Here is a 26,723-nt window from a genome sequence, read left to right as displayed (position 1 = left end):
TTTGGGACCCAGTATTAGTGCTTATACCCATCTCTTGAACCCTGATGTTATACTTACTGGTTCTTTTCCTGAAGCAGTTAAGTCATCCTTTGGGCTGAAAAGTTTAATGCATCACTGATCCTGTTCTTAAGTGCTTGAAAGAACAATAATAGTGCCTTTGCCAAAACCAGAAGTCAGTGGATTTATTCAGTATGATCATGTAATCAAGTTTTGCCACCTCACTAATTAGCTCATTACATTTTCTTGTTATTGATTAAACTGGCATGTCAGTTTATTCAGCATTGGTGCTCACTTTGCTTTCCATTCTAGTCATTAGATAATCATGAAATCGGCTTATGGTTCTTCATTGGGAGAGATCATAAAAGTAGAATTTCCAAATAAATTTGGGATCACCTATGTTGTGACTGGGTTGCTACCTATCCTTGAGGAGTTCTGGCAAGATCTTTCGATTCCGGGTTTCCCCGGCAATTTTGCATCAGTTGTTAATACATGTTCCCGCCCCCCTCCCCCTCCGCCGCCACCAATTGCTACTGGTAAATGAATTTGGTAAAGGCCTAGATTTACAAAATTAAATCGTTGTTTCTTTTTCACAACAGGATTCCTCAGAAATTTTAACATGCTAATGAACATTGTAAATCTCTAAGTAATGATATTATATGTATTCCCCAGACTTATTTAGCTATTGAACCCTTTATTTGCTCAATACCTATTAACATTTCGTGCGGAACAGAGTTTGAGAAACACTATTCTTGATACTCTGTATTTCTTCTTTGGCTTTTAATTTTCAAAGGGAGAATAAAGTATAAAACAGTAGTTTTATTTCATTATGGGGATTTAACATCATTTTCCCCATATGCTATATTAAGCTCCAGAGTGAGATATAGATGTAGGAAGAATGATAATTATGAAGGAGATGTGTGGGCCAACTGTATGGGCTACATGATTTTTTTTTTTTAACGTTTTTATTGGAGTATAATTGCTTTACAATGGTGTGTTAGTTTCCGTTTTATAACAAAGTGAATCAGTTATACATATACATATATCCTCATATCTCTTTCTTCTTGCATCTCCCTCCCTCCCACCCTCCCTATCCCACCCTTATAGCTGGTCACAAAGCACCGAGCTGATCTCCCTGTGCTATGTGACTACTTCCCACTAGCTATCTATTTTATATTTGGTAGTGTATATATGTCCATATATACACTACCACTCTCTCACTTTGTCCCAGCTTACCCTTCCTCCTCCCCGTGTCCTCAAATCCATTCTCTAGTAAGTCTGAGTAGTTATTCCTGTTTTGCCCCTAGGTTCTTCATGACCATTGTTTTTTTTTTGTTGTTAGATTTCATATATAGGTGTTAGCATACGGTATTTGTTTTTCTCTTTCTGACTTACTTCACTCTGTATGACAGACTCTAGGTCCATCCACCTCACTACAAATAACTCAATTTCGTTTCTTTTTATCGCTGAGTAACATTCCATTGTATATATGTGCCACATCTTCTTTATCCGTTCATCTGTCGATGGACACTTAGGTTGATTCCATGTCCTAGCTATTGTAAATAGAGCTGCAATGAACATTGTGGTACATGACTCTTGTTGAATTATGGTTTTCTTAGGGTATATGCCCAGTAGTGGGATTGCTGGGTCATACGGTAGTTCTATTTGTAGTTTTTTAAGGAACCTCCATACTGTTCTCCATAGTGGCTGTATCAATTTACATTCCCACCAACAGTGCAAGAGCGTTCCCTTTTCTTCACACCCTCTCCAGCATTTATTGTTTGCAGATTTTTTGATGATGGCCATTGTGACCAGTGTGAGATGATATCTTATTGTAGTTTTGATTTGCATTTCTCTAATGATTAATGATGTTGAGCATCCTTTCATGTGTTTGTTGGCAATCTGTATATCATCTTTGGAGAAATGTCTCTTTAGGTCTTCTGCCCATTTTTGGATTGGGTTGTTTCTTTTTTTGATATTGAGCTGCATGAGATGCTTGTAAATTTTGGAGATTAATCCTTTGTCAGTTGCTTCTTTTGCAAATATTTTCTCCCATTCTGAGGGTTGTCTTTTCATCTTCTTTATGGTTTCCTTTGCCTTTGGAATAAGTTCCAAAGATTTAAGTTTCATTAGGTCCCACTTGTTTATTTTTGTTTTTATTTCAATTTCTCTAGGAGGTGGATCAAAAAGGATCTTGCTGTGATTGATGTCATAGAGTGTTCTGCCTATGTTTTCTTCTAAGAGTTTGATAGTGTCTAGCATTGCATTTAGGTCTTTAATCCATTTTGAGTTTATTTTTGTGTGTGGTATTAGGGAGTGTTCTAATTTCATTCTTTTGCATGTAGCTGTCCAGTTTTCCCAGCACCACTTATTGAAGAGGCTGTCTTTTCTCCATTGTATATTCTTGCCTCCTTTATCAAAGATAAGATGAGCATAGGTGTGTGGGTTTATCTCTGGGCTTTCTATCCTGTTCCATTGATACGTATTTCTGTTTTTCTGCCAGTACCATACTGTCTTGATTATTGTAGCTTTGTAGTATAGTCTGAAGTCTGGGAGCCTGATTCCTCCAGCTCTGTTTTTCTTTCTCAAGATTGCTTTGGCTATTCGGGGTCTTTTGTGTTTCCATACAGATTGTGAAATTTTTTGTTCTAGTTCTGTGAAAAATGCCAGTGGTAGTTTTATAGAGATTGCATTGAATCTGTAGATTGCTTTGGGTAATATAGTCATTTTCACAATGTTGATTCTTCCAATCCAAGAACATGGTATATCTCTCCATCTATTTGTATCATCTTTAATTTCTTTCAACATTGTCTTATAATTTTCTGCATACAGGTCTTTCGTCTCCTCAGGTAGGTTTATTGCTAGGTATTTTATTCTTCTTGTTGCAGTGGTAAATGGGAGTGTTTTCTTAATTTCATTTTCAGATTTTTCATCATTAGTGTATAAGAATGCAAGAGATTTCTGTGCATTAATTTTGTATCCTGTTACTTTACCAAATTCATTGATTAGCTCTAGTAGTTTTCTGGTGGCATGTTTAGGATTCTCTATGTATAGTATCATGTCATCTGCAAAGAGTGACAGCTTTACTTCTTCTTTTCCGATTTGGATTCCTTTTATTTCCTTTTCTTCTCTGATTGCTGTGGCTAAGACTTCCAAAACTATGTTGAATAATAGTGGTGAGAGTGGGCAACCTTGTCTTGTTCCTGATCTTTGTAGAAATGGTTTCAGTTTTTCACCATTGAGCACGAGGTTGGCTGTGGGTTTGTCATATATGGCCTTTATTATGTTGAGGAAAGTTCCCTCTATGCCTTCTTTCTGCAGGGTTTTTATCATAAATTGGTGTTGAATTTTGTCAAAAGCTTTCTCTGCATCTATTGAGATGATCATATGGTTTTCCTCCTTTAATTTGTTAATATGGTATATCACATTGATTGATTTGCGTATATTGAAGAATCCTTGCATTCCTGGAATAAACCCCACTTGATCATGGTGTATGATCCTTTTAATGTGCTGTTGGATTCTGTTTGCTAGTATTCTGTTGAGGAGTTTTGCATGTATGTCCATCAGTGATATTGGTCTGTAGTTTTCTTTTTTTGTGACATCTTTGTCTGGTTTTGGTATCAGGGTGATGGTGGCCTCGTAGAATGAGTTTGGGAGAGTTCCTCCCTCTGCTGTATTTTGGAAGAGTTTGGGAAGGATAGATGTTAGCTCTTCTCTAAATGTTTGATAGAATTCGCCTGTGAAACCATCTGGTCCTGGGCTTTTGTTTGTTGGAAGATTTTTGATCACAGTTTCAATTTCAGTGCTTGTGATTGGTCTATTCATATTTTCTATTCCTTCCTGGTTCAATCTCAGAAGGTCGTGCATTTCTAAGAATTTGTCCATTTTTTCCAGGTTGTCCATTTTATTGTCAAAGAGTTGCTTGTAGTAATCTCTCATGATCCTTTGTATTTGCAGTGTCAGTTGTTACTTCCTCTCTTTCATTTTTAGTTCTGTTGATTTGAGTCTTCTCCCTTTTTTTCTTGATGAGTCTGGCTAATGGTTTATCAATTTTGTTTATCTTCTCAAAGAACCAGCTTTTACTTTTATTGATCTTTGCTATCGTTTCCTTCATTTCTTTTTCATTTATTTCTGATCTGATCTTTATGATCTCTTTCCTTTTGGTAACTTTGGGGTTTTTTTGGTCCTTCTTTCTCTAATTGCTTTAGGTGTAAGGTTGGGTTGTTTATTTGAGAGTTTCTTGTTCTTAAGGTAAGATTGTACTGCTATCAACTTCCCTCTTAGAACTGCTTTTGCTGCATCCTATAGATTTTGGGTCATCGTGTTTTCTTTGTCATTTGTTTCTATGTATTGTTTGATTTCCTCTTTGGTTTCTTCAGTGACTTCTTGGTTATTAAGTAGTGTATTGTTTAGCATCCATGTGTTTGTATTTTTTACAGATTTTTTCTGTAATTGATACCTAGTCTCATAGCGTTGTGGTCAGATAAGATGCTTGACACAATTTCAATTTTCTTAAATTTACCAAGGCTTGCCTTGTGACCCAAGATATGATCCATCCTGGAGAATGTTCCATGAGCGCTTGAGAAGAAAGTGTATTCTCTTGTTTTTGGATGGAATGTCCTATAAATATCAGTGAAGTCCATCTTGTTTAATGTATCATTTAAAGCTGTGTTTCCTTATTTATTTTCATTTTGGATGATCTGTCCATTGGTGAAAGTGGGGTGTTAAAGTCCCCTACTATGATTGTGTTACTGTCGATTTCCCCTCTTATGGCTGTTAGCATTTGTCTTATGTATTGAGGTGCTTCTATGTTGGGTGCATAAATATTTACAATTGTTATATCTTCTTGGATTGATCCCTTGATCATTATGTAGTGTCCTTCTTTGTCTCTTGTAATAATCCTTGTTTTAAAGTCTATTTCGTCTGATATGAGAATTGCTACTTCAGCTTTCTTTTGATTTCCATTTGCATGGAATATCTTTTTCCATCCTCTCACTTTCAGTCTCTATGTGTCCCGAGGTCTCAGGTGGGTCTCTTGTAGACAGCATATGTATGGGTCTTGTTTTTGTATCCATTCAGCCAATCTGTGTCTTTTGGTGGGAGCATTTTGTCCATTTACATTTAAGGTAATTATTGATATGTATGTTCCTATTACCATTTTCTTAATTGTTTTTGGTTTGTTATTGTAGGTCTTTTCCTTCTCTTGTGTTTCCTCCCTAGAGAAGTTCCTTTAGCATTTGTTGTAAAGCTGGTTCAGTTGTGAATTCTCTTAGCTTTTACTTGTCTGTAAAGGTTTCAGTTTCTCTGTCAAATCTGAATGAGATCCTTGCTGGACAGAGTAATCTTGGTTGTAGGTTTTTCCCTTTCATCAGTTTAAATATGTCCTGACACTCCCTTCTGGCTTGCAGAATTTCTGCTGAAAGATCAGCTGTTAACCTTATTGGGATTCCCTTTTATGTTATTTGTTGTTTTTCCTTTGCTGCTTTTAATATTTTTTTTTGTGTTTAATTTTTGTCAGTTTGATTAATATGTGTCTTGGCATGTTTCTCCTTGGATTTACCCTGTATGGGACTCTCTATGCTTCCTGGACTTGATTAACTATTTCCTTACCCATATTAAGGAAGTTTTCAACTATAATCTCTTCAAGTATTTTCTCAGTCCCTTTCTTTTTCTCTTCTTCTACTGGGACCCCTATAATTCGAATGTTGGTACGTTTATTGTTGTCCCAGAGGTCTCTGAGACTGTCCTCAGTTCTTTTCATTCTTTTTTCTTCATTCTGCTCTGCAGTAGTTATTTCCACTATTTTATATTCCAGGTCATTTATCCTTTCTTGTGCCTCAGTTACTCTGCTATTGATCCATTCTAGAGAATTTTTAATTTCATTTATTGTGGTGTTCATGGTTGTTTGTTTGCTCTTTAGTTCTTCTAGGTCCATGTTAAACGTTTTTTGTATTTTCTGCATTCTATTTCCAAGATTTTGGATCATCTTTACTATCATTATTCTGAATTCTTTTTCAGGTAGACTGCCTATTTCCTCTTCATTTGTTAGGTCTGGTGGATTTTTACCTTGCTCTTTCATGTGCTGTGTGTTTCTTTGTCTTCTCATTTTGCTTAACTTACTGTGTTTTGGGTCTCCTTTTCACAGGCTGCAGGTTCATAGTTCCTGTTGTTTTTGTTGTCTGCCCCCAGTGGCCAAGGTTGGTTCAGTGGGTTGTGTAGGCTTCCTGGTGAAGGGGACTAGTGCCTGTGTTCTGGTGGATGAGGCTAGATCTTGTCTTTCTGGTGGGCAGGTCCACGTCTGGTGGTGTGTTTTGGGGTGTCTTTGACCTTATTATGATTTTAGGCAGCCTCTCTGCTAATGCGTGGGGTTGTGTTCCTGACTTGCTAGTTGTTTGGCATATGGTGTCCAGCACTGTAGGTTGCTGGTCGTTGAGTGGAGCTGGGTCTTGGCGTTGAGTTGGAGATCTCTGGCAGATATTCGCCTTTTGATATTATGTGGAGCTGGGAGGTCTCTGTTGGACCTTGGCTCTCCCCCCCTCAGAGGCACAGCCCTGACACCTGGCTGGAGTACCAAGAGCGTGTCATCCACATGGCTCAGAATAAAAGGGAGAAAAAAGGAAAGAAAGAGAGAAAAAGATAAAATAAAATTTAAAAGTTATTAAAATAAAAGCAAAAAGTAATTATTAAAAATTTTTTTGAAAGTAATTAAAAAAAGGAAGAAAGAAGAGAACAACCAAACCAAAAAACAAATCCACCGATAACAAGCACTGAAAATTATACTAAAAAACAAAAACAAAAAACGTGCAGACAGAACCCTAGGACAGATGGTTAAAGCAAAGCTATATAGACAAAATCACACACAGAAGCATATACATACAGACTCACAAAAAGAGAAAAAGGGAAAAAAAATATATCGTCGCTCCCAAAGTCCACCTCCTCAATTTGGGATGATTCCTTGTCTATTCAGGTATTCCACATATGCAGGGTACATCAAGTTGATGGTGGCGTTTTAATCCGCTGCTCCTGAGGCTGCTGGGTGAGATTTCCCTTTCTCTTCTTTGTTTGCACAGCTGCTGGGCTTCAGCTTTGGATTTGGCTGCGCCTCTGCGTGTAGGTCGCCTGTGGGCGTGTGTTCTTTGCTCAGACAGGACAGGGTTAAAGGAGCAGCTGATTCGGGGGCTCTCCCTCACTCAGGCCGGGGCGAGGGAGGGTTACGGAGTTCGGGGCGGGCCTGTGGCGGTAGAGGCCAGTGTGATGTTGCACCAGCCTGAGGCGTGCCGTGCGTTCTCCCGGGGAAGTTGTCCCTGGATCACGGGACCCTGGCAGTGGCGGGCTGTACAGGCTCCCCGGAAGAGGGGGTATGGATAGTGACCTGTGCTCGCACACAGGCTTCTTGGTGGCGGCAGCAGCAGCCTTAGCGTCTCATGCCTGTCTCTGGGGTCCGCGCTGATAGCCGCCGTTTGCGCCCGTCTCTGGAGCTCCTTTAAGCGGCACTCTTAATCCCCTCTCCTGGTGCACCAGGAAACAAAGAGGCAAGAAAAAGTCTCTTGCCTCTTAGGCAGGTCCCGACTTTTTCCCAAACTCCCTCCCGGCTGGCTGTGATGCACTAGCCCCTTCAGGCTGTGTTCACGCAGCCAACCCCTGTCCTCTCCCTGGGATCCAACCGAAGCTGGAGCCTCAGCTCCCAGCCCTCGCCCGTCCCGGCGGGTGAGCAGACAAGCCTCTCGGGCTGGTGCGTGCTGGTCGGCACGGATCCTCTGTGGGGGAATCTTGCCACTTTGCCCTCCGCACCCCCGTTACTGCACTCTCCTCCGTGGCTCCGAAGCTTACCCCCGCTCCTCCACCCACAGTCTCCACCCGCAAAGGGGCTTCCTAGTGTGTGGAAACGTTTCCTCCTTCACAGCTCCCTCCCACTGGTGCAGGTCCCGTCCCTATTCTTTTGTCTGTGTTTTTTCTTTTTTCTTTTGCCCTACCCAGGTACGTGGGGAGTTTCTTGCCTTTGGGGAGGTCTGAGGTCTTCTGCCAGCATTCAGTAGGTGTTCTGTAGGAGGTGTTCCACATGTAGATGTATTTCTGATGTATTTGTGTGGAGGAAGGTGATCTCCACGTCTTACTCGTCCGCCATCTTGAAGCTTCTCCCTGGCCGTGTGATTTTTAATCAGTTTTTATACCCTGAGTTTCATGTCTTCACTTGACATGCGTGTCCAGTTTTTTTGTGTGTGTATTTGGAGCACCTAGGAGGTAGACAGCCAGCAGTTAAGAGGGGAAAATCTGTCAATAAGAAGGATCATCATGCATCCTTCAAGAAATTTACAATTTGTATGATTATTTACAAAAGACTGGAAAATTATAGCTGAGCAAAAACTTGTATTTGAGATGACATTATTAGAGCAATGTCATGTATATATAGTGGCCTTGTCTTGTATATATAGTGGCCAAAAACGGGCCTCTCTGAAGGAAATAAAGGAGTAAGCTGTGAGGAAATCTGGGAGAAGTAACATTATATCGGGAGTGAAGTGAGTGTGTACCTGGAGCACTCAAAGAACATCACAGAGGCCAGTTGTGGCTGGAGCAGAGTAAAGTAATAAGAGGAAAAGTAGTAGGAAATAAGGTTGTAGCAATAGAATGCAGGCCAATTCATATAGAGCCAGAATCAGGACTTTGTAAACTGGAATCAGGACTTTGGAAAACCATCAGCATTTTAGGCATGTGAAAGATCTGCCATGTTTTAAGATCATTGGCAGCTGTGAAGAGAATAGACCATAGGGAAGAAAGAACATGAAAGGGAGAACATAGGAGGTTATTATTAGTCAAGTTGAGTGTCTTGGACAAGTATTGTAGCAGTGGTTGTAGGTAATAAGTGGAAATATTATGACAGTTTTTGAAGGTAGAGCTGACACCTTTTATTAATGGGTTGGATATAGGATGTGAGAGAGAGTGACCAAGTTTTTTGTCCTAAGCAGCTGCAAGAGTGGAATTTTCATATATTGTCATATGGTGAAGGCTGAGGAAAGAACATATTTTGGGGGGCAGGGAGGTAGGGAAGAAATCCAGAATTCAGTTTTGTCCATGTTGGTTTGAGATGCATATTAGACATCAAGTAGTGATATCAAGTAGGTAGTTGGATAGATGATACTTAAAGCGGTGAAATGAAAAGGTAACCTCGGGAGGGATTATAGATAGAGAAAAGATTTCTGGGTACTGGATTCTGGAGAACTTTTTTTCTGTCCTCTTGACTTGGTATCTGTTTCTTGCCCACGTTTTCTCTTTTTCTTCCTCTTCTTTGAGCAAATATGAGTGAATTTAAGTTGCCTGTACCTCCAAGAATGCATCACACTTCTAAAATAGTCTTAAGATGCACCTAAAATACAATACAAACATATTATATTTATATATTGCTTTGAACTTTGAAAAGAACTTTTATTTATGAAACGCCTGGTGTGTGCCAGTACTGTGCTAGGTACTTCCCAGTGTATTATCTGTTCGAATTTTATAAATGATTGATTGTATTTAAATGGAAATAGTGATGTATCTGGCAGATCGTAGCTTTAGAGAAAACATTCTTTTGTATTTATATGTTGTTTCAGTTTATATATATGTTTGCATATACATATATAATTTTTAAATTAATGAGAGCATAAATATCAATATTGTAGTTGATATTGTGTAGTAGAAAGAACACTGGATTAGGTGTCTGGCAGTTGTCACTGAATAGCTATGGGAAAGTGATTTGGATTTTTCTTGGGTCCTGTTTCCCATCTGTGGAATAATAACAGGATTAAGTTTGAGGAGGGACTTAGTCAAGGGGTCTCAGCCAGTAAGTGGATTGGGAATAGTTGTTTTTATTTATGCTTCCATATCCACACTGTGCAATGTTGTAGCCACTAGCTGTATGTGGCTATTTAACCTTAAATTAATTAAAATTTAAAATTTGTTTGCTCAGTTGCACTTGGCACATTTCAGGTGCTCATTAACCACATATGTCTAGTTGATACTGTATTGGGTAATGCAGCTCTAGAACGTTTTCATCATTGAAGAAAGTTTTATTAGACAACACTGCTTTATACAACCATTGCTGTAACAACTTTCTCTGAAATCTGTGGTTGGCTATTTGAATTTATTTTTCCAACTTGTCAACCAACTAGAAATAGCAAAAATTAAAAAGAATTTACTCTTTTATAGGATAAAAATGTAGTATAGTTCATTTTCACAGTATCATGTGTCTAAGTACTTTAAAATTATAATTAAAAGAGCTTTCATCCCTGGTGGCACAGTGGTTGAGAGTCCGCCTGCGGATACGGGGGATGCGGGTTCGTGCCCTGGTCCTGGAGGATCCCATGTGCCGTGGAGCGGCTGGGCCCGTGAGCCATGGCCGCTGAGCCTGCGCGTCCGGAGCCTGTGCTCCGCGGCGGGAGAGGCCACGGCAGTGAGGCCCGCGTACCGCAAAAAAAAAAAAAAAAAGAGCTTTCATAGCACTATTGAGAGAACTTTAATTAGAATCTATTGATGCAACTTTCATGTTCAATTTCTGGATAGTAACAGACATTTTTGAAACCTAAATACTAATGCAAAGAATGTTTTAAAAAATAAAACAACATTTTGCTATTATATATGTTAAGAGATGTAAAATACTAGTTTTAAAATTAGTATCATTAAAATTAAATCAGAGCAGTTTCAGGACACAATATTTGTGGTTGTAGAAATTATTTTTCTTCACTTTTTCTGTTTTCTAAACAGAAAAAAGGAATACATCGTTGTACAAAATGCAGACTACAGTTTTTAACATGCAAAGAGAAAATGGATCACAAGACTCAGCATCATCGGACATTTATAAAACCTAAACAACTAGAAGGATTGCCTCCAGGAACAAAAGTGAGTTCAAATATGCTGTATTTTAACATTTTGTATGATAATAGACACTCCTGCCTGGTTTTATTTATTGAATAGAATACTTTAAAAATGATTTCTGATTTAATTAAGACTTTAATTTTAGGTTTTACCATTCCTATGTTTAGGAATAAAACTTCTAACCATTGCTTTTTGGTCAGTAGTGTGTGCAACTCTAGAGTGGTATTCCTTTGTAAAAAGTATAGCTAGATTAACTGTTCCAGGGTTAATGGGTTATGTCAATGTTACATAGGCTATTTTGGAGCTATTCCAGTTGGCAGTGTATATGTCATTTTTATCTGTTAAACTGTAAGATGCTTGAGATCAGGAATCATGTTTTATTTATCTTTGTGTCCTCAGCATCTGGTATAGTGCCTTGAATGCTGTAGGTTCTCAGATGTTTATTGAAATTGTTATTACTGAGTCTACTCTCAGAGAAGCAAGTTCTGCTGCTGGATAGCATTATGTTTTAAGTGAGCAAACACATGTCTGACTGCATACTGATGATTGTAATTTACTTTTCCCTTTTTGCCTTATATACCTCTGTTTTTTCTGACTTCTTTATACACAGTCAGCTCTTGAATATTTGCTCCAGTGGAGGGAAACAGAGGCATGGATAATCCAAAGTGAAATAATCCCCAAAACATTTATATTTGGCTTTGGGTTCTTACCTTTGAATGTGGGTATGTCTGTTATTTGAATTAACTAAAACAATATAAAGCCATGCTCTGAAGACCTAGAGCAAGAGAAGCTATCCAGCATCCTTCCCTGCAATCCATTCATTCCATGCTGGGACTAGACATGCAGAACACTAATGTAAGCAGTGCAGTCCTCTCTCATATTTTCCCTTAATAATAATAATAATAATGATACTAAATGTTTTTATAGCACCTTAGAATTAGGCTTTTGTTATGTTTATTCATATATTCTATTATTTAATCCATATAGTAAGCCAGTGAGGTAGACGAGGGAAGTATTGTCCCTTACCATAGATAAAGAAGCTTAGAGAGGATGTTACTGATTCAGGGTCACATGGCTAGAAAGGAGTGGTATTAGCTTTAACCTCAGGTCTTTTGATTCCTAGTCCAATGCCTTTGTATGATACTAAAGCACATGTTTTTCATGGTACTTCCTCATAGGCTGTGTGGGGATGTATAATCAAATGATTAATGAGAAAGTTGGAGCAGTTGTGTTTTTCATTGTCAACCAGCAAATATAATTTCTTAATACCAAATGTTAAGTCTTGTATTAGCTTCCTTTAAGGAAATTCTGAGTATTATTAAACTCGCCCTGCAGTATAGTGAATTGATATAACCCCTCACATAACCTTTGTAAACATAAATCCTGCCCAATGAGCCCCTGGAAAGAAGTCACATTTACTGTAGATCTCTTTGTTTTATAGTTGTCGAAGGGTAACACAGTCCTTTCTAGGCTTTGAGATTTAAATTTTGACCTCTGTGTTTGTGAATTTTTAGTTATATCAGAGCATAGAAATAGCTATGGAATGTGCTATTTTAATATTCATATAATTTGCTTTAACTCCTAATTATCCATTAATAACTCTTAACATATAACTGATATCAGTACAAAAATGTAAGATTACAAGTGAGTAAATATCAAGTTTAATTTCATTTAATTGATATGAACATTTAGAATAAATGGAAGACTTACCAGTTACAGTTTATACTTGCCCTTTCCAAAAACTTGATGTTTAACTTTTCGTTATGCAGTGATATTTTAACAGTAATGCAGTGATTAATTTTCTAAAGCAAATATTATCTTCATTTTTGTAGGTTACTATTCGAGCTTCAGTTGGCCCTCTTCAATCAGGATCTTCAACTACACCTACCATTAGTGCAAGCACTTCTACCCTTCAGCTCTCACCTCCAAGGACTAAAAATATAACTGCTAAAAATCCCACAAAATCTAACACAAGTAAACCTAATATAACTAAATCCATTGCAAGTAAACCTAATGCAAGTAAGCCTAATGGAAGTAAATCTAAATACAAATCAAAAATACCTAATATGCAAAAGAAACAAAGCACATTGGCTAGTAGCAATAAAAAAAGTAAAGTCAATACAGCATTGAGGAATTTAAGGTAATCTTCTATTCTTGATACACAATACTAATTTAATCTTAAGTATAAAAACTTTATTTAATATAAATTTACCCTATTAAACAACTCTCTTGTACATTTATACGCTGTCACTTAAGGCCAAGCAAATAATAAAAAATATTTTTTACAACAGTTGAACAGTACTTGAATTACTGTTTTTCTATAATATTCATTTATTACACTGGTGTTTTATGTTGTGCTTATATCTTGTGATGTTTGAATTGGTTAATTTAACCAATTGATTAATCCCTTTTTTCCAGTAAGAAACATTAGCTGGTATTAGATTTTTTATATTTATTGTAGCTGCTGTTCCATAGCAGATTTTTCAAATAATAAGTCTCTGTTTGAAGATGTTAAACATGTTAAACACCTTAGCTTTAATTAACAGAAAATTAATAAGGTGGTCCCTTATTATTTTTGTTTTAAAATATATTTTTATCATTTTCTTTATATCTCTATAAGGTGTCGTCGGGGAGTTCACAAGTGCATTGAGTGTTGTTCTGAAATAAAAGATTTTGCAAACCATTTTCCTACATATGTCCACTGTAGTTTTTGCAGATACAACACTAGCTGTAGCAAAGCCTATGTGAATCATATGATGAGGTAAGATGAGTTAAACATCTATAATTACCAATTAAAATTACAGTTCAGCAAGTTTGTTTTTGAAAACAGTTATCCTATTAGAAGTCAGTTTTTCTCTTCTAAGAAAACTTCTAAGATGATTCCTGGCACTATTTTTCGGCATAGTAATTCATGAAGTTCCTGGAAACTCAAATTTTAAGAACAGTTAGACTAATGAAATTAGGATAGGTTTGTTAGGGAAAATAGTTTTTCTATTGGAATTTTTTTTCCTATAGAACTTTCAAAGATGGTTACTTCCAAAGACAGAAAAGTAAATGTTTTAAGTATATTTATGAAACAAAAACATGTAATCTCCTGAGTGTTATTCTCTTCAAAGCAGTCACTTTGAGAGATTCCAGGGTTTTCAGTGATGTTAGAAACTTCATTGAGTCTGTTTCTCTCTCTCTTTTTCTCTGTAATGCATCTGTCTGTCCATCCATCCATCAAGCCATGTCTCCTTGCATTCATTCAGTGAAATGAGAGACTATTTCAGTCATGATGCCATTGTTGGAATTATTTTTCTTTAATTCATTCAACTTAGATAATTAGAGTATTCTATGCAGAGAGAGCCTTCATAGCCTATGTTATCTTCATTTGTATCTCATTAGTTGGGGCATCCTTCAGGATGGATTTTTATTTTTTAAAAAACAGTCAAAAATTGGGACTTCCCTGGCAGTCCAGTGGTTAAGACTCTGCGCTTCCAGTGCAGGGAGTGTGGGTTCCATCCCTAGTCAGGGAACTAAGATCCCACATGCCACGTGGCGTGGCAAAAAGAAAAAAATAGTGACAGATTATGAGAATAAAACATTTAAAAAATAAATAAATAAAATTTTAAAAAATAGTCAAAAGTTGTTCAGATATAAGCCGGTTAGGTTGATTATTCAAAGTGAGGTTCTGTTTTTTCAAAAGTTAGAATATGATTAATAAAAGTGATTTTCTTATAGATCAAAACATGACCTCTGTGTTACTTTCTGGTCATTATCAGGTACTCCTTTCAAGGACTCTCCCACGTTTCTTGATGGCTCCGGCACCTCTCTCACAGTTTTTTAACCCCCTTGATGACTAGCCTGACATTATGGTAACTTGACTTCTTTAGTGCCAGTGCTTAACATCACCTTTAGACTTGTACCCCCTTTCTTACCACAGTACTATTTTAGTCTTGTCATATATACTGTTCATTTCTTTTGAATTCCCATTTCCCAATGACTTTCTGGGCTTTGAGTTCTTTTTCCAGTCCAGCAGCACCTATCTAACTATAGTCATCCTCACCCTCAGGGTCATCTGTTTTGATTGCTGCTTTGTTTTTGTTCTAGAATCCTTTACACATTTAGTCATGCTTACCTGGCATAAAGGCCAAAGACTTGACCATCTTCTTCTGAACTTTATGCTCAATTCTAGACCCCCAAATAGTGCTTGATTCAATCAACTCTGACTCATGATCTTTAACTTGAATTGGGTCCTATATTTTTAAATACTTCTTTATTCTTACCTACAGTATCTGATTAAACATTTTTTTGGTACTCTAAAGATTTTATTTCGGATTCTCTTAGTCATTAACATGGCCTACAAATACACAGTTCGAGGTCATCCTTTTAATTAATCTTTTCAGCCTCAAATTTTTTTCCTGTTACATTTATCCAGGCATTAATCTCAGAAATCAAACATGTTCTACTTCTCCAAAGTTAACCCTGCCCCTTATCTCCTCTAGTTCTTCCACAACTTCATTCAGTTAATTTGCAACTTCATCTTTTATCTACCAGGTTCCTTCTGCTTACAGATGATTTCAGGTATTTTTTTTAAGATGAGGGAGACTTGTCCTTACTCCCTACTTTCCTTATCTCTTGTCTTCTTATTACCATGGACATTTGTAAAAAGTATTTGTTACTAGCATATTCGTGATTCATTTCTTTACCTTTTAATTTGAGTATCATCCTCACCTACCAACTAACACTGCCCCTTTAAAGATTATCAAGTACTGATCCCCGTATTTATTCACTTTTTTTCGCTCTTACTACTCTATGACTTCTTTAGAGTCATTGTTGTCACTCACTTTTGAAACTGTTCTCCTCAGCTTGTGTTTAACCGTTACCACTATTTTTCTTCTTCCTTTTTGCCTACTCCTATTCATTGCCTTCCTTCAGCTCTTCTCGCCTCCTTACATTTCCTTTCTTCGTAATGTAACCACTGTCACTTTTACCTTTCAACTTTGAATCTTCCAGTTTCATTCCTTAGTTTTCCTGAGATCTAACTCTGTATTTCTAATTATTTCGTGTTTTGTTTTGTTTTTACCTTTGACTCATTGGCATCTAAAAAGAACCTAAATAAACCAAACATTATCATCTTTCCAGAATTCACTTTACTACCATCCAGTACTCTTTCAGGGCATCATTTGTGTGAATGTGGAATACCAGCTGGAAAAAATTCACTGTTGCAAGTATCTTAAGCTTGTGAAGTTCCCTTGATCTGCCACTGTGCGTCATGGCTTCCTGAGACAGCACCTTCTGCATTCTGCCTCTCTGCCTCCCACCTACTACAGTGGACTACACCTATAATCCATTTCCTCTAAACCAGGCCCTGGCCATCCTTTCCCAAGTGTACTTCTGTGTGGAATGTCTCTTGTTCTTTGACAAATGTATGGCTTCCCAAATACGGCCTTAATTCTGCCCTTAGTTTATAGGGGAGCAAATCGGAAAATATTTTGTGTTTTCCTAAGCCAAGGGTCATTCTACTCTTCCCTTTCCCATTATCATAGGCTTCTCATTTGTCCTGTAAAACCTCCACATCCATTCTATTCTAAAACATTCCCAGTTAGCCCAACTGCCTTCTACCCTTATCCCAATTCCCAGTGAGCCCCAACCCTGCACTTCATTGTCAGGACACACAATCCTACTCATGGGTAGCCTCATGTGGAACTGAAAGCTTCCACTGCCACTCGTAGGGTTTGGTAAATCACTTTTCCTTTTTCTCTACTTCATATGTACCCTTGCCTCACTCACTGCCTTAGGCATCTCCCATTGAATGGCCCAACCACTACTTCTTCCCAGTGTGAATTCTTGTTACAGGTTTGAGTTTTATATGTACAGAAACTTCATTTTCTCCAGAGGATGAGTCCCTTAAATCCCTATCCCATACTACCTCTGTACTCTCAATTGGTCTTTTCCCCTCCAGTCTCAGACTGCTCTTCTCCAGAATAAACTTTCTCCCATACTCATTTTTGACAAGTGGCTTTTCCTTCTTTGTTAGTCCCTGGAATACCCCTGTCCTTCCTTTCACTTTACCTTCTTTGAAGTGTCTGATCACCACAACCACTCACAGGGATCATTCCTTGCTTTGAGTTGTGTGCCATTCATCTGTTCTGCCTTTTGTTATGTTTGTTTGTATGTGTATTATCTCCTTGAGAAGAAGGGGCTCTTTGTATTTACCATGTCACCTAGCACATTACAAACAGCAAGTGAGAGTCATTATTGTAATTATAAAAGAAAGCCTCTAAATAAAATCTCAAAAGAGGATATTAAAAAATCTTATGCAGTTGGAGCATTTTTGGAATAAGACTCTTACAAAGAAGAGCATCATTAAACATATAATTTTTAAGTGATTTTTTAAAGAAGTAGCATTATTTGGGTTTGGTTGTTTAAATTATTGCACCCTGTTTGCTTATAGCCTTTAGGTAGCAGTAGAAGTCACCTGAAAAAATGAAAATGCATTACTATGTAATATTGCTATTATTTTTCAACATTATGTATAAGAAAGAAGGCTTTTTTCCTCTACATGTAATAGAATTAAGGTAACAGCCATAAGTACCTAATATCTCTTTTTGTAGCAGAGCTTACTGTTTGCTAAGAAGTGTGGTAAGCTGGTGGTGAAGAATCTGACAAATCTGGATTTGAAACCAAGCTTCACCATTTATTTATTGCATGTGTGACTTTGGGCAAATTACTTAACTGATTCCCATTTTCCTTTTCTTGAAGAGAAAGTTACTGTGATTATTAGAGGAAATGTACTTAAAGTGCTTAATAAAATGATTTGCACTTAGGAGATATTCAAGTAATTTTAGGTATTATTTCTAAATTGTCATTATTCAGTATCATAAAGTCCTTGCCTTTAATTTTCACAATTTAGTAGGAGAGAGATATTTACCTAGCTTAATGTGATAAACAAATGACTGTGAGAGCCCAGAGAAGGTAACGATGAATTCTTTAAACAAGAAATGAGAAGGTATTGTATAAATGACATTTCATTTAGGCTTTGAAGGATGATTTAAAATTTTTCCAAGGAAAAAGAAAGCTGGTATAACAATTTGTTCCTATATAATAATAAGACAGATTCCTGAATTAATTTTTATAGGATATGCTTTAGTTCATTATATTTTTTATATAGATTTATTGGCACTAAATAATAGTCATTAGAAAAACAGTTAAGATTATTGTGATGGCATCATAAATGGTCTTCTGTCCACAACCCACCCCTTTGGCCCTTTTCCATTTCTTCCTTTCTTTTGTTACTCATATCTGGTCAGGATATTTTTTGGCCTAAAATCCTTTACCTTCCTAATATTAATAGGATGAAGTTGAAATTTTCTGGAGAATGTAAGACCTTTTAATATCTAATTCCTAACTACTTTTCCAAGAGCCTTCAACTCTTATTTTCTTTGCTTTGCCTGGAGTAAGTCAGTATATGGAGCTTCCTAACTGAAATGTACTACTAATTGTGCTGACTTCTCCATTTACCTGCAGCTTTCCCTCATGCAACCACAAAACTGTGTGTGTGTCACTGTTGATGTTTATCCTGTGATAATGAATATATATTCACTTGTTTAGCATATGTTTATTGGCATTTATTCTGTGCCAGTTGCTTTTTGACAACCTTCCCCTCCCAAACCCTGGACCATGAACTCTAAGGCAAACAACCTGCTTTATTGTATCATCAACCTCCAGTTTGGTGTCTTAATAGTAGGCATACTGTCAATATTGTTGCATACTTTTGTATTTTATCAGAGGTAAACTTTTTACTTGTATCAAAGCAAGATGGTCAAAGGGAGTTTTTTTTGCCTCTAGTCCTATTGAGGTATAATTTATATACAATAAAATTCATCTATTTTTAGAGAATAGCTTAATGAGTTTGGTAATTATGTATATATAGTCTAAGTAGATGGTGAATTTTCAAAACCTAGATTTTAATGTTATGTTTTACTGAATCGTAATAAAAATCTTAACCTTTTTTTTCCTTTATTAGATTATTTCCCTATTGTTATTAACTTTACACAGGTCTATTAGGAAGAAGAAAGGTAGTTTTTTTTCCCCTCTGTTGGTGAGCTACAGATCCACTTTTCCATTCCTATAATACACAAAACTAGAAGAATGGAATTTGTGTAATAAATATAAATGAAATGACAGTATAAGTCTTTTTTTATAGGTAGGGAACTCTAAATTAAAACTGGATTCAGACAACTAAAATTTTAAAAGTACCAACATTTTAATAAGGTGCAAGTTATAGACAGAAATGGAAGCCATCAAAAGACCCTAAAACGTAATTTTTTCCTCTCCTCTTACCAAATAAAGGAACCGAAACAGTCTGTTGAGAAGGAAGAAAGAGCTTTTAAAAGTTACTTTTAAATCTCATAAAAAAAAATAATTTACTTGGTTCACATTATATGGGAATCAGATAAAATCTGGGACACACTCTGAGGAAATACAGTATGTGCACAAATTTTTGCATATTATTTCAGTGGTTCCCAACCTCTTGATGGTTTCTTCCTAAAAAAACCATTCAATTATTTTTGTCATGTTATGCTGAATTTATAAACTCTTTAGTAGTAGTTATCCCCAGATTGAAGAAATAAGTATTAAAAATCTTCTGAGAATGTTCTCTGGGGATTATAACTGGTCAGAGTATTTCTTTTCCCATACATACATGCTCTGCTGGTGATGGTTGCCTTGTATCTGAGACTTAGAATTGATTTGGTGTGTTGGCTACTTTAGGTCTATCATTGCAAGCTGCTGCTCTTCAAACTTTAGCTTGCATAAGAATTACTGAAAAAGTTTGTTAAAACAGATTCCTGGGCCCCACTGCCAGAGATTAATTCAGTTGCTATGTGGGAGGGTGGGGGTCACAAGACTTTGCATTTCTAAATAAGCTCCCAGATGATGCTCATGTTACGAGTCTATGACTCCACTTTTATCTGTGCTAAGTAGTACTGTGCTAAGCCGATCCTGGTTTTCTAGTATAGGAAAGCTTTCCTTATCAGATTTAAAAGGGTGTGTAAAAGCTATCAGCATCAGCTACAAAGCTTGGTTAGGGGTTTTCTGTTCTGTGCTTAGGGGAAGCATTGTTTTAGCTCAAGAGTTCTGCTTTAATTTGTTTTTTTAAAAAAAACCTCTACTAGTAATTGCAAAGAATTCTAAATGTTTGATTTTACAAATCCATTTTACAAGTGCCAGCAGTGGCATTTAGCTCAACTACTGTTAACTTCCAGGATAATTTGGAATCTACTCCCCTTCCTCAACACAAACATGTTAAGTTGGTAAAGGATTTTTAAACTGATTCTTATTGGTAACCATTCATATTATAGCAAAAATGTTATTAGCAAAACTTTTAAATTGTTTTCAACTCTTAACAGTTGAAGAAAATAATTTGACTTGCTTTACTTTTTTAAACTCTTGAGTATTTCCTTTTTTTATGTGAGGGTGAGGTGCTGATTGTATAAAAATATGCTTAGTGAAATACATTTCACTAGAAAATAAATAGATAAATAAGAATGTAAGCTAAAATGCTGAATGAAACAGGGATGATGAACATTATATTATTATTTATATCATAATATTTTATTCAAAACTAGAGATTTAAGTATAGACTTGATATATAGCTAATAAATTAATATGACTTACTGTATAGTAAAATTAATAAAATCTGTTTTGTCTCTCCCAGCTTTCATAGTAATCGTCCAAGTAAAAGGTTTTGTATCTTTAAGAAGTATTCAGAAGATCTCAGGTAACTAGTTGATCTTTTAAATTTTTTTCTATTGAAAAATTATATGACTTAAATCTTTTGTATATAACATTTTTATTGAGATACAGTTCATATACCATGCAATTCACACATTTAAATTATTACAATTAATAGTTTTTGGTATATTCACAGAATTGTGCAGTTACCACAGTTAATTTTAGTACATTTTTATCACTTTAAAAAGGCACTCTGTACCCGTTAGTGGTTATCTCCATTTCCTTCCAATTCCTTTCATCCCTAAGCAACTACTAATCTACTTTCTGTCTATTTAGATTTGCCTATTCTGAACATTTCATGTAAATGGAATGATAAAATATGTGATCCTTTGTGATTTGTGTCTTCCATTTAGCATAATGTTTTCAAGATTCATCCATATTGTAGCATATATCAGTGCTTCTTTTTCTTATTGCTGAGTCATATTCCATTGTATGTATATATGATAGTTTGTTTATCCATTTAGGTTATTTTAACTTTGAATCTGTTATGAATATTGCTGTTGTGAACATTTGTGTACTCATTTTTGTTTGGACATGTCTTTTCATTTTTCTTTAGTATATATCTAGGATTAGAATTGCTGGGTTATATGGTAACCCTATGTCAAGCCTTTGAGGAACTGCCAGAGTGTTTTACAAAGTACCTGATTGGTCTATATTCTCTCGCTAAATTTGTTTCAGGGGTGACCAATGGTGTCAAGATGAAATCTTCATGTATTTACACTGTAAAATGAGAACAAAAATAGGGCTGTCCAACAATATTTGATTTAAAAAAAGATACCTAAAATATGTAGTAAAGTGACTAACACTTTTTCAGTTTTGAAGTAAATTTCTTAAATCACTAGAATTCTTGAAATTAGTATGTAGTCTGTATAATTCTTTTTCCTTTTCAAATTAAGAGAAGTGTACAACTTGCTTACTGTGCAGAAAGAACTGTTGATGAATATTTCTGAAGACACTGAGAATTTGGTTTTACCACACACTTAACTCAGATTTCACTGAGCACCATGTTTTTCATATTCTTCTGAATTCTTTAGACCCCACTGTTCTTTATTTTTGCTCATGAGGCCTTTGCTACCTGAAATATCAGTATGTTTGCTGCACCAAGCTAATCTATACAGATAAGATTAACCAATAGTTGTTTTGATATTTTGGGTTAGTGGAAAAAATGGAAGAGGGGATGATATTATGTCTCAGGACCTTTGTACTTATTATTCTCTGTGACTAGTTTGCTCTTTCCCAGATTTTTGTATGATTAGCTCCTTTATCTCCTTTGGGTCTTTATTCTGATGAGTGAGCCTTTCCTTGACCACTTGATTTAAAATTATATCCTTTCTCCTGTGCTTTACCCCAGTGCTCTTTATCTCCTTTTTATGCTTCATTTTTCTCTGGATCATCTTTTGTCATCTCATTCACTGTATATTTTGTTTATTTTCTGTGTCCTCTCACTAGAATGTGTGTGGTTTGGATTTTTGTCTATGCCAGGCATTGATAGTGATTAGGCACCCAGTAAATATTTGTTGAATAAATTAATGTATGCATTGAAAATGACTTATGTGGACAATAGGTCCCATCTATGATGTTGGACCAGTAGCTCACAGGGAGGGAAAATTTGGTTCAGTTTTAAAAATATATTAGTACTAATTTTAAAACATTTACTGAATTCAAGGAAATAGATTAAGCTATATTAGAGGTTGCCTATTCTGAAAATTTTTATAAGAATGAAGAGTTTTATTGCATTCAAAAGATGAGATTTTTGGGCTTCCCTGGTGGCGCAGTGGTTGAGAGTCCGCCTGCCGATGCAGGGGACGCGGGTTCGTGCCCCAGTCCGGGAAGATCCCACATGCCGCGGAGTGGCTGGGCCCGTGAGCCATGGCCGCTGAGCCTGAGCGTCCGGAGCCTGTGCTCCGCAACGGGAGAGGCCACAACAGTGAGAGGCCCGCATACCGCAAAAAAAAAAAAAAAAAAAGATGAGATTTTTGATTTTCACCTCACTGTTGTTAAGCTCAGTTGTGTGTTTGGTTTTTAAATGAATCATATGATTTTAAACCTCCGGGATGTTTTTCTCTCAACTTGAATAAGTCTCAGATTGAAAATTTGCCTATTTCTGTGAATGGAACATAGAAACTTATAATTGTATAGAACAATAATTTTTGTAATTATTCTTTTATTGGAATGGAATATTTGTTCTTTAGCTATTTACTGTGTATCTACTAGGTCTATAATGTAGCAGATCCTATAAAGATAATAGTAATAATGAAGAAGTCTTGGAACCAACCTTCAGAGAATGTACATTTTATTGGGTGGGAGATAAGAGGTGAATGTAAATAACCACAATAAAGCAAGAGGGATTTTAATAAGTGCAATGATGGTTGGTTTTTTTTCAAAGGGGAGTGAGATTACTTTACTTGGAATGATCTACATAAGTGTTAGTTTGCTTGGCTTTAAAGGATGAGTATTGTTTATACTGATAGAAGAGGTACAGGTGCATTTGAGTTGGAATAACATGAATAGAGGTGCAGAAATGAAAAAGTTGAAGGCGTACAGAGGGGGAATGGTAGTAGTAAATGAATGGAGCATTGAAGTTATAGTGGTAATATTGAAATTGGGGGCAATAGTTTTGAGCTTAGAGCCAGATTGTAAAAGCGTTGAAAATAAGGCTAAGGAGTTTGGACTTATTTTGGAGGGCACTGGACAACCTTTGATGTTTTATATAGAATTGAATGAAACTGAAGGAAGGTTGAATTTCTTCTCACCTTTAACAATAGGGTGAATTATAGATGCATGAATCCTATTGATTAGGACTTTTGTGGTAGTTATGAATAATCTAGTAAGGACTTGGGTTAGAATGGTGAGATAGTATTATTTCATCTTTAAGAAACTGGGCTCTGGAATGAAAGTGCTTGATTTCAAACCTGATCTTGACCTTTACCAGCTCTGTGTCCTTGGTACATTACTAAGCTAACTCCATCCTCTATTAAAAAGGTGATAAATTATAGCGTCTACCTTTTAAGGGTTGTTTAGATTTAGATGAGATGGTATGTCTAAAATTGTTTGACTAGCACAGAATAAGTACTCAATAAATTGTTGATATAAAATGCTTGACATACTGACTGTTTAAGGAAGAAGAGACAGAGATAACTATAGGTTGAGCTTTATTTTCAGAGGAAATGGCATCATAAGAAAGGCCAGTCAGGATAAGTTAATTTGGGAAGGAAGTACATGATTTTAGTTTTATGAAGGTCAGTTTTTTATGTGCCAGTATGACATCTAGGGGAAAATATACAGCAGACTGTTAGACTAGAGCTTTAGGGGAGAAATCAATCTAAGGTATGTTATTTGTTTGTATTTGTATATTGGTAAAACATTTAAAATTTTAACGTATGTGATGAACTTCAGAAATGTATTTATGCTTTATTAATAAACTGACAATAACAATGATAACATTACATGATCTATTTTTTTTCCACCTAAGCAAAAATAATTTATTAGCAGGATTCCAAAGACCCTCATGGACCCCTAGAAGGAAGAGATACAGCCAGAACATACATGGGAAACAGAAAGCCATCAGACTAGAAAGTCAGACTTCTTTCTAGTCTGACCTGCTGAAGCAGGATGATTTTGTCTGTTATTTTCTCTGGACATGAGTTCCATTCTCCTTTCTCTGTGTAGACCAGCTTTCTCTGTTGATGACCCAAACATAGTATTCCTAGCTTCCCACATTTTCCCAGATCAAGAAATGTGATTATATATCCCAATTACAAATCCCTGTTCAGAGAAGGCTTGAGTTAGACATTCCATCCCTGGTCCAATTAACTATGTCGAGTGGAATAGGCATTTAGCTACTTACCATTGAGACTACTTTTAGTGTCTGTTGAGGGCAGTTTGTTAATAGAAAAAGACTGTAATTATTAAATTTAAGTATTTAAATCTTAACTTTCCTTAAGCTTAAAAATATTCCATTTAGAAATCTAGTACATTTAATAATCACTTTTGGGACTTCCCTGATAGTGCAGTGGTTAAGAATCCGCCTGCCAAGGCAGGGGACACAGGTTTGAGCCCTGGTCCAGGAAGATCCCACATGCCGCGGAGCAACTAAGCCCGTGTGCCACAACTACTGAGCCTGAGCTCTAGAGCCTGCGAGCCACAACTATTGAGCCCGCGCACCTAGAGCCAGTGCTCCACACAGGAGAAGCCACCACAATGAGAAGCCCACGCACTGCAAGGAAGAGTAACCCCCACTCACCACAACTAGAGAAAGCCCACGTGCAGCAACGAAGACCCGACGCACCCATAATAAATAAATAGATTTATTTAAAAAAATCACTTTCAAGCGGGCCTTTAAATAATGTTTGATAAAGTTCATTTAAGCTGAACAGACTAGAATTTTTTATTTTAAAGTCTCATTTACACTTCAGTTACCTTTAAACAATGTAACATCATTTATACATTTAATATATTTGATTTTCTTTTAAACAGCTCTTCAGATGCTTGACCCCAAGCTCCCAAGTGCTTAACTCTAATAAACATAATAAATTAAACACAGTGGCTTTCTAAGTTCTCTGAAACATTCACATATTTTTGCAGGCTTAATATTTTAAAATAAAACTCAAAGCTAAAAGTTTAAACACATTTTAAATTAGAGTCTTAAGACCAATTTTACATACTATAATACGCCAATTATGTTTAAATACTTCAAATAGCAAATGCTGCACAGTTTGATCCAATAAGCATAAAAACTATTTGTGAATTCAAAAAAAATGTATTGATGACTATGGGAATTGCTTTCTAACCTTTTTGAAAATTTGTAATCATTACATATTTAAGAACTACAGTACTCAGTGAAGTTTTCTTAAGGGAACAAGTAGTTTAGGTCCAGGCAACTGGGCCAGTTCAGAGTACTGGGATGCTGAGGAACTCAGACTTTGGACTTCAATAGTGAATTAGCTACTTCAGTTAATTCAGTGTTATATGAGAATAATACCAACCTTGGATGCTTGTGGTGAGAATAAACTAAATAATATATAGGAAAATCTTTAACACATAGTATACAACGATAGCAGCTACGACAATGATCTATTTTTAAAGCGTTCACATTTCTAATTTTTTCCTCACCTAGAAAACACTAGATAAATGTTCCATTAGAGCACAGACTGTATTTTTTGGTCGTCATTGTATTCATAATACAGTACACTAGTAGTACAGTATGTGTAACGACAGCCTTAGTAAATATACACTGACTAATGTATATATTGTACATTTATATATACTGAACTCTTGTTTTGCAGATGGGCATAGGCACAAATAGACTGTGACTTGTCAAAGTGACCCATGTTGTTAGTGGAGCCAAGACTGGACTGTAGGTCTCTTGACTCTTAGTTTTCAGTAACTGTTATGAGAGAGAAAAGTTTATAAAGCAAAAATACTTTCTGTATATAAATGGTAGTATAATTTGAATAAGACTATGACATTTTCTAGAGAATCATTTCAGTTATATCAAGTTTATATAACAAAAATTGGAATGACAGTTATGACACAAAAAGCAAATCACAGAAAAGTATTCATTGAACTGGTGTGTGGATTTTCATAAAAGATAAAAACATTTTCTTTTATACTATTTGCTTTGTTTTTTATAGGGGCATTACTCTAGTGTGCCTTAATTGTGATTTCCTAACTGATGTTTCTGGCTTAGATAATATGGCTACACACTTAAGTCAACATGAAACTCATGCTTGTCAAGTTGTAATAGAGAAAGGTACGTATATAAAATTGTTTTACTTTGGATTTTTGATATTTATTCCGGTATTATTGGTCAGCCACAGTATGTGCTCTTTACTAAATCGTTTTTCTCACTCATCATATTTCATATGCTGTTTTAAATATAATACTTTTCTTCTAATTTCAGTTTCTGTTTGTATCCCAACTTCTGAACATCTTTCTGAGTAAGTGTAATTTTTATTCAGTGCATTTTACTTTGATGGATTTTAGCACTATTGCATTTTTAAATGTATCATTAACAGAAATGAAGAATATTAAAGTATTTTGTTTTTTTTTTGTTTTTTTTTTTAAAGCTGCTTGTTGAAATAGGTTCCTGCTCTATG

At 36.0% G+C, this 26,723-nt stretch overlaps 1 protein-coding gene across 14 annotated transcripts in view; it reads left to right on the top strand.

Moving 5' to 3' along the window:
- The window catches only part of ZNF280D (zinc finger protein 280D), a 293,092-nt gene that overhangs the window by 226,285 nt on the left and 40,084 nt on the right, over nt 1–26,723 (top strand). For 13 of the 14 annotated variants that reach the window (XR_012330131.1, XM_033851717.2, XM_033851716.2 and 10 more), the window contains 6 exons: nt 10,735–10,869; nt 12,678–12,985; nt 13,466–13,606; nt 20,549–20,611; nt 26,259–26,377; nt 26,528–26,564. Coding sequence is in view for 13 of the 14 variants with exons in the window: in XM_033851717.2 (XP_033707608.1) it covers nt 10,735–10,869; nt 12,678–12,985; nt 13,466–13,606; nt 20,549–20,611; nt 26,259–26,377; nt 26,528–26,564 (803 nt within the window). In the remaining variant the exon portion in view is untranslated. The remainder of the gene's footprint in view (nt 1–10,734; nt 10,870–12,677; nt 12,986–13,465; nt 13,607–20,548; nt 20,612–26,258; nt 26,378–26,527; nt 26,565–26,723) is intronic. The other variant, XM_073801052.1, reaches the window with a different exon arrangement.

Source organism: Tursiops truncatus, chromosome 2 (assembly GCF_011762595.2).
Source record: "Tursiops truncatus isolate mTurTru1 chromosome 2, mTurTru1.mat.Y, whole genome shotgun sequence".
In the NCBI taxonomy this organism is placed as follows: Eukaryota; Metazoa; Chordata; class Mammalia; order Artiodactyla; family Delphinidae; genus Tursiops; species Tursiops truncatus.
This window is presented reverse-complemented; position numbering and strand designations above follow the sequence as displayed.